The sequence below is a fragment of the Bos mutus genome, chromosome 26 (genome assembly GCF_027580195.1).
Source record: "Bos mutus isolate GX-2022 chromosome 26, NWIPB_WYAK_1.1, whole genome shotgun sequence".
In the NCBI taxonomy this organism is placed as follows: domain Eukaryota; kingdom Metazoa; phylum Chordata; class Mammalia; order Artiodactyla; family Bovidae; genus Bos; species Bos mutus.
Genome location: NC_091642.1, coordinates 28,174,985 through 28,190,345, shown reverse-complemented (window position 1 = coordinate 28,190,345; position 15,361 = coordinate 28,174,985). Strand labels below are relative to the sequence as shown.

Sequence of the window (15,361 nt, the reverse complement as noted above, 5' to 3'; positions counted from 1 at the left end):
CATCACCTATGCATATATGAATGTTTGGAGGTCACATGTCCTGCCCACAAGTAAGAGAGGAGGATTACACAGGGCATGAACACTAGGAGAGACAGATCATAGAAGCCAGCTGTCAGTAGCCAGTTTACTTACCACAGGTGGCTACTTGTTACCATGGCTCTAGAACAACTGATCTTTTCCTAAGGTTATGGGTGTGAAGCAACTGGCATCTCCTGCACTGCTGCTGGGAATTCAGTGGTAAATAACTTTGGAAAATGGTTTGGCAGTCTTTTGAAAAGTTATAGACTTACCATATGACCCAGCCATTTCATTCCCAGATATTACCCAAGATTAATGAAAATAAACTCACATAAAGACTTGTATGTGAATGTTTATAGCAACTGTATTCATCATAACCGCCAAAAGGAAACAGCCAAAATGTCCATCAACAGGTGAGTGGATCAACAAAATAGATCTATTGATACAATGGTCTATATCTCAGCAGGAAAAAAAGGAACAGACTAGTGACACACACAACTAAGTGAATAACTCTCAAAATTGTTATGCTCAGAGAAAGAAGCCAAAAAAGTATTTCCTGTATGATTCCATTTATATAAAATTCTAGAAATCCAAACTAACCTATAGTGCTAGAAAGCAGATTTGTTGCTGGCTAGAGTGAGGGATAGATGGACTACAAAGGGGCACTTGGATACTTGTGGGAGTGATGAAAATGTTCTGTATCATAATAGTTGTAGTAATTCACAGGTGTACACATCCATCACACTCATCAAATTGTACATTACAAAAATATTTTGGGGGGCATGCTGTGTGGCCTGTGGGACCTTTGTTCACTGACCAGGGATCAACCTGCACCACCTGCATTGGAAGTTCAGAGTCTTAACCACTGAATCACCAGAGAAATCCCCAAATTGTACACTTCAAAAGAATGTAGTTATTTGAACATAAATTATACCTTAATAATGTTAAGAACAAGAATTAAATGAAAGAATCAGAGACATCTGAATATAGACACTTGGAAGATAAAGTAATGTTGATATTTAATATAGGTGATTTTAAACAAAATTTGCCAATGTACCGTTACCTCTCTCTGGTGCATTGGCCTGAAAATAAACAGCTACATGAAACATTTCAGATATTAATTCTTTTCAAGGTGATCATCAGTTTGCTTTAATAGAACAAAGGGATCATTTATCATTGAAAATTACTAGAAAGGTTAAGCATTTTCCATACCTATTGGCTATCTCATTTACCCTTATAATTGTCTGTTTTGTGAACTTTGCCACTTTTTTCTGTTGGCTTTTTCCTCCTGGATCTTCTGTTTGTTTACTTGTCTCCTCAGCCTGGGAGTTCACTGCATCTCATTTTTCTATCCTCAGTCCAACAGTGTTTGGTGTTTCGTTCACGAAATGTTTGTTAAAATTGAATTGAATGATCTTAATTCTCAGAACGCTTGGGAGATTTAATTTTATTATTTCTATTTTACAGACGAGGAACACAAGACGCAAACGCTGAAGAATCTGCAGTCACGCAACTAACCGGCAGAATTGGGACTGTAATCCATCACACCTTTTGATTTTAAACCATAGGTTTACTGAAATTGTCCTCCATCCTCTTCGTTGATGTTTCACTGAGCCGCGTCTTCTTCAGGATATCAACTGAGTATTTTAAATTTAAGTGGGCAAAGCACAACCTCCGCTAGGCGCATGCGTCCCTTCCTTTTCCCACGGTAGGAAAAAAAGACACCTCCTTTCCTTCCGCTTTGCACATCTTTTGGCCCGGGCGACTCGCCATCGCCCGTGGGGAGGTGTTCACTGGCCGAAGTGATGGCGACCGGGACCCCAGATTCGCAAGCCCGATTCGGTCAGTCCGTGAAGGGGCTTCTGACGGAGAAGGTGAACACCTGTGGTACTGACGTGATCGCTCTAACCAAGCAGGTTCTGAAGGGCTCCCGGAGCTCCGAGGTAAGCTAGGAGTGACCTCTCCGGGCCTAGCACCCTGGGAATCTCTTTTCTTCCTTGTCTGTGTGGAAGGAGGTGGGTGGCCGCATTGCATCCTGGGAATTGTAGTCCGTGAACTAGCGGAGACGAGAGGAGAGCTCGTTCGCGGAGGGCGTGCTTTGCACTCGGGTGTGTCTCTGGACAGGACTAATGGTTCTACGAGCCGAGGAGGGAGCAGAGGGGAATGGGGTGGGGAAGAAACCAAAGGATAAGAATCGGTGCTTTAAAGCATACATTGCGCTAGGAGACGGATGAGATAGTGATTCTATCGAGTTCCTCATTTTTTTCCTCAGAGTTGTCTTTAGTGAAGATCTGTCCCTTTTGGCCCCCAAATTCCGCGTGGTTTTGCCCTCAACATCCCAGATTCCTTTCAGACTTTATTTCTGCGCTGTCTTCCTTGCTGCACTGGGGGCTTTCTCTGGTTGGGACGAGTGAGGGGCCTCTCTCCTTTTGCTGTTCGCGGGCTTCTCTTTGCGGTGGCCTCTCCTGTTGCGGAGCGCAGGCTCTAGGGCGCGTGGGCTCAGCAGTTGTGGCATGGGGGCCTAGTTGCCCTGCAGCATGTGGGATCCTCTCCGACCAGGGATCCAACTGGCCTCCCCTGCATTGCAAGGCGGATTCTTAACCACTGGACCACCAGGGAAGCCCCCTTCAAGACTCTTCTATATCGTGTGTCCACAGATTCATTCTTTTCTGACTTGTCTTTCTGGTCACGTTTTTGGTTTTCTGTTAGCTTTCTCCTTTGCCATGATTTTCCTCTCATCATCCTCTGGCTAGTTCCATGAATGGGATTGTTTGATGGCTTTTCACACCAGCAAGCTTTATATGTGTATGCTTTCTCCTAAAAGAGACCTATCCATTGTACCTTGAGAATTCAACCAAGTGAAATGAAACTGTATGTCCACACAAAGACTTGTATGTGTTCATAGACATTTATCCAAAATAGCACCGAATTGGAAGCAATCCAAATGCCCATATGGCAGGTGATTGGACCAACAAAATAGGTCTAATGACCCAGCTTGTCAACTTCTAGGTTTTTACCCAGGAGAAAGGAAAACATGTCCATCGTTTTGTTACAGAGACCAGCCACGCACATGGTGTATCATGTAAGAAGTCCAGGTTTGGATTCTTTAAAATGGAAGATATCTTAAATATGCTTGCAGAATAATTTGGGGACAGAGTCTTTAGGTTTCTATAATTTCTCCTGTAGACCACTGTCTTGCTCATAATTCATCCAATAGCAGTGTATCTTAGCTATTCATTTTCAACAAGTATATTTGATTTTATAGTAATAGCAACTCTTTCTCCCCCACTCTTCTTTTCCTCATATTTCATCATTATTCCATTAAGTTATATAGTTCCTTTAGCAAGCATGATATGTCTGCAAGTCTTCACCTTCATATATGAATGTTCAAAGTATTAGTTTAGGGTCTGGTACAATTATCTTTACAAAATTAGCTTTTACCTTATGTCCTTAGTTTCTATTGATAGTGACTATAAGAAACAACTGTATAAAAAATGTGTTTACCATAACACTATTGTTGAAGTAATTGATCTGGTGATCCCAGATAGGCTTTGTATGAAGTTCCACATGGTATACTCATTTTAGGATCCAGAGGGCTTCCCAGGTGATTCGGTGGTAAAGAATCCGCCTGCTAGTGCAGGAACTGTGAGTTCGATCCTTTGGGTTAGGAAGATCCCCTGGAGAAGAAAAAGGCAGCCCACTCCAATATTCTTACCTGGAAGAGCCCATGGACCGAGGAGCCTGACAGGCTATAGTCCACAGGATCGCAAAGAGCCAGACACAACTGAGCACACCCTCAGGCATCAGAGGAAAATCTACCTGTTTTAAAGAATTGTTGTGTCGCCTTTCACCAAATAAGAATTTATGAAACTTACTGTGCTTCATGTTTTACCTTGGTAAATTACCAAGTTTTTACTAAAACTACCACAGTCAGTTTTAGTGGTAGACACATCTACTTCTCCTTTTCATGATTTTTTAGATTCTTTTTCTGTTATTTTTTTTTAATGTGTGTATTTTATGTAGCTTAATTCATAAATCTTCATAATCACTGATAAAGGAAGTGCTTTTCTTACAGAGAGGAGTTTCACTTGTCCAAGTTCATGCAGTAGCTGGGAAGAGGTAGTACTAGGATTCAAACCTAGGCAGACTGGTTCTAAACCCACACTCTTGGATGCCACTTCTCGTGGCCCCTAGCTGGATTAAGTGGTCAAAAAGCCACAGTACCACTGTTGACTGCCCTGAAGTGGCTTGCTGCTTCCAGTTCCAGCCCCTCATGTATTTTTCGCAAGAGTTTCTTCTGTAGTAGATTTAGATAGGGTGCTCAGTAAGTGGTATGGATTGAGTTAAGCTGAAACCAGTCCAGTTTTCTGGGACAGAGTTGATACACTTCTCAAGCCGGAACTTTGTCTTTATTTTAAATATTGGTTAATATTTTATTTATTTTTAAATTGGAATATACATCAGTTCAGTTCAGTTCAGTCGCTCAGTCCTGTCCGACTCTTTGCGACCCCATGAGTCCCAGCACGCCAGGCCTCCCTGTCCATCACCAACTCCCGGAGTTCACTCAGACTCACGTCCATTGAGTCAGTGATGCCATCCAGCCATCTCATCCTCTGTCGTCCCCTTCTCCTCTTGCCCCCAAACCCTCCCAGCATCAGAGTCTTTTCCAATGAGTCAACTCTTTGCATGAGGTGGCCAAAGTACTGGAGTTTCAGCTTTAGCATCATTCCTTCCAAAGAAATCCCAGGGCTGATCTCCTTCAGAATGGACTGGTTGGATCTCCTTGCAGTCCAAGGGACTCTCAAGAGTCTTCTCCAACACCACAGTTCAAAAGCATCAATTCTTCGGCGCTCAGCCTTCTTCACAGTCCAACTCTCACATCCATACATGACCACAGGAAAAACCACAGCCTTGACTAGACGGACCTTTGTTGGCAAAGTAATGTCTCTGCTTTTGAATATGCTATCTAGGTTGGTCATAACTTTCCTTCCAAGGGGTAAGCATCTTTTAATTTCATGGCTATAGTCACCATCTGCAATGATTTTGGAGCCCAGAAAAATAAAGTCTGACACTGTTTCCACTGTTTCCCCATCTATTTCCCATGAAGTGATGGGACCGGATGCCATGATCTTCGTTTTCTGAATGTTGAGCTTTAGGCCAAGTTTTTCACTCTCCACTTTCACCTTCATCAAGAGGCTTTTTAGTTCCTCTTCACTTTCTGCCATAAGGGTGGTGTCATCTGCACATCTGAGGTTATTGATATTTCTCCTGGCAATCTTGATTCCAGCTTGTGTTTCTTCCAGCCCAGCGTTTCTCATGATGTACTCTGCATAGAAGTTAAATAAGCAGGGTGACAATATACAGGCTTGACGTACTCCTTTTCCTATTTGGAACCAGTCTGTTGTTCCATGTCCAGTTCTAACTGTTGCTTCCTGACCTGCATACAGATTTCTCAAGAGGCAGATCAGGTGGTCTGGTATTCCCATCTCTTTCAGAATTTTCCACAGTTTCTTATGATCCACACAGTCAAAGGCTTTGGCATAGTCAATAAAGCAGAAATAGATGCTTTTCTGGAACTCTCTTGCTTTTTCCATGATCCAGCGGATGTTGGCAATTTGATCTCTGGTTCCTCTGCCTTTTCTAAAACCAGCTTGAACATCTGGAAGTTCACAGTTCACATATTGCTGAAGCCTGGCATGGAGAATTTTGAGCATTACTTTACGAGTGTGTGAGATGAGTGCAATTGTGCGGTAGTTTGAGCATTCTTTGGCATTGCCTTTCTTTGGGATTGGAATGAAAACTGACCTTTTCCAGTCCTGTGGCCACTGCTGAGTTTTCCAAATGTGCTGGCATATTGAGTGCAGCACTTTCACAGCATCATCTTTCAGGATTTGGAATAGCTCAACTGGAATTCCATCACCTCCACTAGCTTTGTTCATAGTGATGCTTTCCAAAGCCCACTTGACTTCACATTCCAGGATGCCAGGCTCTAGGTGAGTGATCACACCATCGTGATTATCTGGGTCGTGAAGATCTTTTTTGTACAGTTCTTCTGTGTATTCTTGCCATCTCTTCTTAATATCTTCTGCTTCTATTAGGTCCATACCATTTCTGTCCTTTATCGAGCCCATTTTTGCATGAAATGTTCCTTTGGTATCTGTGATTTTCTTGAAGAGATCCCTAGTCTTTCCCATTCTGTTGTTTTCCTCTATTTCTTTGCATTGATCGCTGAAGAAGGCTTTCTTGTTTCTTCTTGCTATTCTTTGGAACTCTGCATTCAGATGTTTATATCTTTCCTTTTCTCCTTTGCCTTTCGCTTCTCTTCTTTTCACAGCTATTTGTAAGGCCTCCCCAGACAGCCATTTTGCTTTTTTGCATTTCTTTTCCATGGGGATGGTCTTGATTCCTGTCTCCTGTACAATGTCACGAACCTCATTCCGTAGTAAGACAGTATGTGTTGCAAGAGGGCATCAGAGGGCAAACACACTGAAACCTTACCCACAGAAAACTAGTCAATCTAATCACACTAGGACCACAGCCTTGTCTAACTCAATGAAACTAAGCCATGCCCGTGGGGCAACCCATGATGGGCAGGTCATGGTGGAGAGATCTGACAGAATGTGGTCCGCTGGAGAAGGGAATGGCAAACCACTTCACTATTCTTGCCTTGAGAACCCCATGAATAGTATGAAAAGACAAAATGGTAGGATACTGAAAGAAACTCCTCAGGTCAGTAGGTGCCCAATATGCTACTGGAGATCAGTGGAGAAATAACTCTAGAAAGAATGAAGGGATGGAGCCAAAGCAAAAAGAATATCCAGCTGTGGATGTGACTGGTGATAGAAGCAAGGTCCGATGCTGTAAAGAGCAATATTGCATAGGAACCTGGAATGTCAGGTCCATGAATCAAGGCAAATTGGAAGTGGTCAAACGAGATGGCAAGAGTGAATGTCGACATTCTAGGAATCAGCGAACTGACATGGACTGGAATGGATGAATTTAACTCAGATGACCATTATATCTACTACTGCGGGCAGGAATCCCTCAGAAGAAATGGAGCGGCCATCATGGTCAACAAAAGAGTCTGAAATGCAGTACTTGGATGCAATCTCAAAAACAACAGAATGATCTCTGTTCGTTTCCAAGGCAAACCATTCAATATCACAGTAATCCAAGTCTATGCCCCAACCAGTAACGCTGAAGAAGCTGAAGTTGAACGGTTCTGTGAAGACCTACAAGACCTTTTAGAACTAACACCCAAAAAAGATGTCCTTTTCATTATAGGTGACTGGAATGCAAAAGTAGAAAGTCAAGAAAACCTGGAGTAACACGCAAATTTGGCCTTGAAATACGAAATGAAGCAGGGCAAAGACTAATAGAGTTTTGCCAAGAAAATGCACTGGTCATAACAAACACCCTCTTCCAACAACACAAGAGAAGACTCTACACATGGACATAACCAGATGGTCAACACCGAAATCAGATTGATTATATTCTTCGCAGCCAAAGATGGAGAAGCTCTATACAGTCAGCAAACACAAGACCAGGAGCTGACTGTGGCTCAGACCGTGAACTCCTTATTGCCAAATTCAGACTTAAATTGAAGAAAGTAGGGAAACCACTAGACCATTCAGGTATGACCTAATCAAATCCCTTATGATTATACGGTGGAAGTTTTATACATAGTAGTGTATATATGCCAATCCCAGTCTCCCACCTTCCTCCCTTGGTATCTTCGTCTGTGTCTCTATTTGCTGAAATGGCAACCCACTCCAGTACTCTTGCCTGGAGAATCCCAGGGACATAGGAGCCTGTTGGGTGCCGTCTATGGGGTCGCACAGAGTTGGACACGACTGACGCAACTTAGCAGCAGCAGCAGCAGCAGACTGACTGGGCTTCCCAGGTGGTACCAGTTGTAAAGAACCTGCCTGCCAATGCAGGAGACGTAATGAAAGACATAAGGAGGGCTCGATCCCCGGGCTGAGAAGATCCCCTGGAGGAGGGCATGGCACCCCACTCCAGGAGTCTTGACTGGAGAATCCCACGGACAGAGGAGCCTGGCAGGCTATAGTCCACAGGGTCTCAAAGAGTTGGACACGACTGAAGCGACTTAGCACACACGCGTGCATGCACGCATACCAACCGAGTCTTTTTACTAGATCTCCTACATGACACTTATCATGTACCATATTGCATTTTTCTATAGTTACTTAGGACTTCCCTCGTAGCTCAGTTGGTCAAGAATCCACCTACAATAAAGGAGACCTGTGTTCAATTCCTGGGTTGGGAATATCCCCTGGAGAAAGAAATGGCAACCCACTCCAGTATTCTTGCCTGGGAAATCCCATGGACAGAGGAGCCTGGCGGGCTACCGTACCTGGACTTGCAAGAGTCAGATACAACTTAGTGACTAAACCACCAACATAGTTACTTATGCATATGTTTGCCATTTTCTTTACTAGGCCCTGAGGTTATGGGAGTATTACTGATGTTCAGTCCTTCTTAGCCCACAGATCATTGCTTCCCTCTTCATCAGTCTCAACAAAGCTGTTTTGTGTGACTATAAGACAAACTGGTGTTGCGATAAGTATGAGCAAGCCTGGGGGAAAATTCATAGAAATGTACAAAGATTCTATACTCAGATCGTTTTACAGGTGAGTTTCAGATGTTGTTCCACTTTAAAGAAACCGAAACTGGAGATCTTAGGTAATATGTTATGTGTGTGGCTGGTTTCTGTAAGCAAAAAATGCAGCAATGTCAATGATTATGTCTGTCATCATAGAAAAGGCCCTGGTCCTGCATGCCCACAGCCCCGGCATTCCAGGCCATTTTAAGTCCCATCAGGTCTATCTTCTGAATAACTCTCAAGCCCCTCACCCTGCCGTTTTAAATTGTTACTTCTGTGGTTCGAGTTACTCTTATTACTTTTCTAGAATACTGCTATGTTCTCCTAACCAATCTCTCTACCTTCAGGCCTGCTCCCCCCCATCGCCCCCCCCCCATCTAATCCATCTTGTTCACCACATGCTAAAACAGTCAATCTAATCATGTCACTTTTTTGTAGTATTATACTTCTGAATTCTAAGCACCAGCCTTTAGGTCTTAGCTTAGAAGTCACTTCTTTGGACTTCCCTGGTGGCTCAGTGATAAAGAATCCACCTGCCAATGCAGGAGACATGGGTTCGATCCCTTGTCCAGGAAGATCCCATATGCCATGGAGCAACAAAGCCTGTGGCTACAACTATTGAGCCTGAGCTCTAGAGCCTGGGAGATGCAGCTACTGAAGACTGCATGCCTAGAGCCTATGCTCTGCAACAGGAGAAGCCACCACAATGAGAAGCCCACGCACCGCAACTAGAGAGCAGCCCCTGCTCGCTGCAACTAGAGAAAGCCACATGTAGCAACGAAGATCCAGCACAGCCAAGAATAATAAATAAATAATGAAATCAGGAATTAAAAAAAAAAAGTCACTTCTTTTTGGAAGCCTTCCCTGAGTGCCTACCCTGTAATGGGTTAGTCACCACTGCCCCCAAGCTCCCCCGGCATCTAGTGCGTCCCCCTCAGCACCTACCACCAGGTACATAGGACCTTTGTCCTCTCTAATTCCAGCCTGTGAGCCCTGAAAGGATGGAGGCTGTGTCTCTTACTGGCTTATAAGCACTTAATAAATATTTGTTGAATGAATGAGGAAGATACTATTAGAATGTTCAATTTGTTGGTCACCATCCCTCAGAATCTTCAATTTGTTGGTCACCATCTCTCGTCTGTAGGAGTTTGGAGTTTGCCATTTAAAAGTGGCCACAGGGAGGAAACAGGAACTCTCCTACTTGGTGGGAATGCAAAATGGTATAATCTTAATAGGGAGGGTGATTTGGCAATATGTAGTTCTTGCCTGGAGAATCCCAGGGACAGGGGAGCCTGGTGGGCTGCCGTCTATGGGGTCGCACAGAGTCAGACACGACTGAAGTGACTTAGCAGCAGCAGCAGCAAAATTAAAAGCCTCTGATCCAGCAATCAGAATCAAGATTCTGAGTCTATCCAGAGATGCTGGCAAAAAGATACAAAAAGATATGTAAGGTATTTTTTTAGCACTACTTATTAATATGATAGCAAAAGACTGGAAACAGCCCCAAAGTCTTCAGTAGAAGACTGGTTAAATAATCTTATGAGACATCTCTACAGTGGAGTGCTCGGCAGCCCTAAAAGAACAGGTGGAGATTCAATATTTATTGTTGTAGGTCTATCTCAGTATATATTATCGAGTGGACATGGCATGATGTGGAAGAGTGCATATGGTAGGGTACATTTTATGTAAGATGGGCAAAATATATACACATGTCCATTGTTTTATAAAGGAACAATGGAAAGATAAACCAAAAACTAACTTTAAAAATATGTATGCATAGAGGAGTGATACCAGGAGAGGAAGAGGCTGGATAGAAGGTCTTATTTTATTGTTTTGCCTCTAGAAGCACGTAAGATTTTACTAACTTTTGAAGTTAAAAAGAAAAATAAAAGTTGCTATAGGGAGAGAAGTCAGGAGGCTGGATCAGTGCCGATTTCTTGTTAATTGGAAGTCATCTGACCCAGGGGAACAGGGAAGATTGGTAGACACACGTAACAGGAGCTCCCTTTCATGGCTGGACTTCCTGTCTGCCGTGAACAGGGTGCCTCAGGAAGCAGAACCCCTCTGTTGATCTCTTCTTGCTGCTCAGTGCAGAGTCAGATCTGCTGACCACAGGCCACCCAGCTGAAACAGAGCTCACTCAGCCTCTCTCTCTCTCTTTCTCTCTCTCCGCCACAGGGCCCAGCTATCAGTGAATTCATTAAATTCCGCTGCCACCTTCCTCCATTCTTCTCTCTTCCCCAGCTCCATCTGACCATTCTTCACATGGTACTTTCCCACTGGTGAATCCCAAACGTCCTCCCACGTCTTTCCCCAGCGCCCTCCTCCCCTACCCACCCCCTACATCTGTGTTTCTCGTTCCATTTCTGAACAGCTACATCCCTTTGTCCTTTAAAGCCCTATCCTAACTCTTGCCCTCTCCCTCCCCCCAAACAGCTCCAAATCTCAAATTTGCCTTAGAGAGTCAGAAGTTAGGTTCTCATTGGGCTTGTGGAGCCAAAGTTTGTTTTCGCAGACTTTTCCTCTTGGCGCTTGATGAGTAAGCTCAGCATTCTGGAGGACTTGATTTCTCAGGCAGTGGCCTTTGGAACAGATGTCGAGCCCATGCCAGCACTGCCATAGTGACAATGAAATGGATTTTCAACATGAACAAATGGGAAATTATCCTCCTTTACATTCGGAGGGTTTGTATTTGTATGGAGTGGCAGAGTAGGGGGAGGAGAGAGGGCCCTGGGAGAACAGCTGCAGAGAGACGATTACAGGAAGTTTGGAAATTTTGATTATTACCATTTTATTTTTGTCTTCCAGCTGCTAGGTCAGGCAGCTCGAAACATGGTACTCCAGGAAGATGCCATTTTACACTCAGAAGATGTAAGAAACAATTTCTGTTACGATTTGAGTTTTATATGCACAGTTTATGTGGCTTCTGGGAAGTGGAGTGCTCTATTTCTCTCTCTCTCTTTTTTAATGCAGAGTTTAAGAAAAATGGCAATAATAACAACTCATCTTCAGTACCAGTGAGTATGCGCTCTCCAGTGCCTGCTGCACTCGCTACAGTCGCTCTCTGCAGGCTGCTGCTTGTGGCCTTTGTGCTTTTGCTTATTTTCCTGAAGGCGGGAACCAGGAGCAAAGTGTCAGGAGGGTGGTGGGAGTGGGTGGGGAGGGGGTTAGTCAAGGATTGTTCCCTCTGGAATAGATGCCTGAGACTGCAGAAGAAGTTGGTGTACAGGGTGCGGTCAGAGTGGCAATCACCTTTGTGAACCTCGCTCATATTTTGGGAGCTTCTTAGAGGGAGGGACTGCAAACCCCATAAGGCCAGGGCCCATCCAGGACCGCACACATGCATAGCCCTTGGCACTTGGTGGACACTTAAGTGGTATTTGCCAACTGTCTGTGCCTGAGGGTTTTCCCAGAGTGGCTGCACCTTCCCTGGGGAATGGAGTACATCAGTGACCTTTGTCTTACATTCCCACGTGCGTGCTAAGTCGCTTCAATTGTGTCACCTTAATGTATCTGACTCTTTGCAATGCTATGGACTATAGCCCTCCAGGCTCCTCCGTCCATGGGATTCTCCAGGCAAGAATACTGGAATAGATTGGCATGAGCCCTAACTACTATAAATCATCCAGCAGACTCTGAAATATAGAGACTCCCTTCTCCATTATAGTTTTGGACAAAATTACAATTTAATTAACTTTTCATCTTACTTCATTTTGCTTTTTATTTTATGCAGTTGATATTACACTTAGGTACCTATTGGAAAAATCTGACTGGGAATTTAACTCTTGATAGTTAAATAGCTAAAACATTCATTTTGGGGGTATGTATCTATCAGGTATGTGACCCCTCAGCTCCACGTACCCAAACTGAATTTGAGCCATCCTTATAGTCGGTCGGACCACGTCGCTCACTCTGATAGAGTATTATTACATCTTTAGGTGTAAAATCCATCTTTTCAGCAACTCTGTGTTCAGATAGTGAAGCGGGATTCAATAGCACAATCTTAGGATAGGATGGACAGAAATAGAAAATGTGACAAGCTGGAAATTTGTCCTTCCTATGTATATATCTGATCATAGATAACTTCTTCTAGGTTGCTACATTTTCTTATGTTTATTTTTCTCTTTCCTTCTCTGATTTAGGCAAGAAGCTATTCAGAAGAAGTAAGTAACCCCAATGGTAGAGGAGTAGGGGGCCAACTAACTGTAGCAAGCTGGGGGGAATTACACTGCTGGGCCTAGGATTAGTATAAAACTCTGGTTGACATAGACCCTTAAATTGATTTGTGTTCTAGGATAGCTCACTGAAAATATAAAGAATATTTCAGAGGCATGCAGTAAGTCAATTCACTTCTAGCACAGGTTTTCTAAAAGTTATAGGGTGTAGAGAACCAACCTTCAGGAGTAGACAACTTTTTACATTGGTAATATTTGTTAAGTAGAGTAAATGTGCTGTAGTCATTGAACAGACTTGTATGTTTGTATATGTGTATTTTTTTTAAGTGGACTAAATCAGTCCCTTGCAATATTGTTTATATAATAATTGGCTTTACAGATCTTTTCTTCATATTTTAAACATGTCTGGTCCCCCCCGCCAGTGGACCAATATAAATTTTTGATTTAGCTTCAGCAGAACTATGCATATATATTTTGTGCAAATACTCTGTGCAAATCATTTGCACAATGAAATGTCTTTTTTTTTCCCACATCGGTTGATTTTTTTTTTTTCAGTATCTAATTCTCCATTTTTCTAGGGAGAACATATGATATTGTACTTTCAGGGATAGTAAACTGTTACAAACAAAGAATGTAGAGAAATATACCCCTATCTCTGCACCCAGTCATGAATCTGACCCCATTAATAGCCCCCACATTTAAAGCCAAAAGAAAATATGATTGTATAGAGGGGTTGCTATGATGACAAGATGCCCATTGTAGATAAACTTTTTTCTCTATCCTAATTTACAGCGTTGAGCAGTCTTCAAATCTACAGGACCAGTTGAATCATCTATTGAAATAGAACGAGTTAGAAGAGGGCAAAAGCACTTCTTTGCCTGACCCTGAGGAGGAAGTATCTTACATACCATGTGCTATGGGTTTGATTTTCCATTTTCTTCTCCAAAAGTTAAGTTAGAAAAGATCTGTGATGATGAACAGTTTTTCCTGAAAGGAAATTAGATGACTAAATTTTAGAAGCACTTCTTAAATCAAACCAACCCATGTTCTTAATGAATTTTTAAGTTGTTCTGTTAGTTTGATATTAAAACAAAATTAAAAGATGTCTTAGTTTTTCCCACAGAATTTTAATATGTCAAAAGCCATGTTGTCTAAATGTGTTTCTTAAGCAAATACTGAGCAGTGTTTTAAATTCAGACTTAGAGATTCTACTGTGAATTTATAAGAATGATTAATATTTTTTAAAGACTTTTTTTTCTTTTTCTTTTAATCAGACTTTCAGGAAATATTTTAATTTCATGGTCACAGAATGATGATTAGGTAATACCAGTTGTTTTCTTTTCTAGTAACTAAGAAGAGATACTTATTTTATTTGTTGGAGCAAATTCCTTCATGAAAATTAGGCAAATGGTATCATATCTGGCCAGCTGTAACCTCCTGCCTTGACCTTCATTCCTAGGGTTTCTTTGTTGTTGTGACTCTTGATTAAGTGGCCTTGGGTTCATTTTGTAATTTTGCTAGTCGTCAGCAAATTCACTTGTATGACATTATTGCCAAGTGAGAATGCAGCTAAATTACCAAGATTGAAGTATAAGCTTGTGCCATGTAGAAAACCTTATGTTTGTAGACATATACCCGTGTTCACTGAATTTATCTTATTAAATGTCATTGCCTTTGTTCTCAAGTCTGAATGTCTATGCTTTGTTTGAATTTAAAATGGGACTCTAACCTGGTTTAGCTCCATTCTTAATTCACTAAAGTATTGGGAGAAAGCTGACTTAAGAAAATCGTGTTTTTACTGAAAGAAGAAAAGCAAATGTGAGTCCAGTTTAATTCATATTCTCTATCATCAAGTTGAGTAATCATGTTAGATTATACATATATTCCTCATTTTATATATATGCACATTAACTTAAAGTAAAAAATAGGTATGAAGGGATTCACTTATGTATTCATTCTATAAACATTTATTACAATTATTAAATGTAAAGAGGCTCAATTTACCTTAAAAAGAATGGTTGCAAACTTACATCAATTGTCATATTATGAGTAAAACATCTGAAATATTATCTGAGGATGTTACCATCAGTTTCTATTTAGCATTTTGCTGGAAGCCACACCTGGTGCAGAAATTAAAATTAAATGTAACTATTAGCAATGAAGAGACAAAATTGTTATCATATAGTAGAATTATCTTCTTAGAAAATCCAAGGACTAATTTTTTTTAAAGTCACCAGTTTAGAAAACAAAGTTTAACCATCCAAATATACACAAAGCAAAGAAATATTTAAGATGAAAAAAATTAACGTATGCTGGAACAAATATTAAAGAATCAGTAATTGCTTAGGCTTCCCAGGTGGCTCAAGTGGTAAAGAATCTGCCTGCCAATGCAGGAGACGCAGGTTGGATCCCTGGAGGGGGAAGATCGCCTGGTTGAGGAAATGCTTATTCCCGTATTCTTGCCTGGAAAATCCCATGGACAGAGGAGGCAGGCAGGTTATAGTCCATGGGGTCTCAAAGAGCGGGACACAACTTAGCGACT

At 42.0% G+C, this 15,361-nt stretch overlaps 1 protein-coding gene across 1 annotated transcript; it reads left to right on the top strand.

Annotated features, from left to right (window-relative positions):
* The first annotated feature begins 1,250 nt into the window (after positions 1-1,250).
* Positions 1,251-14,503, top strand: BORCS7 (BLOC-1 related complex subunit 7). Its single transcript, XM_014479916.2, has 5 exons — positions 1,251-1,961; positions 11,453-11,515; positions 11,618-11,661; positions 12,787-12,807; positions 13,612-14,503. Exons 1-5 carry the CDS (start codon positions 1,824-1,826, stop codon positions 13,661-13,663), a joined length of 318 nt encoding a protein of 105 aa, XP_014335402.1. The 5' UTR covers positions 1,251-1,823; the 3' UTR covers positions 13,664-14,503.
* Positions 14,504-15,361: the final 858 nt, after the last annotated feature.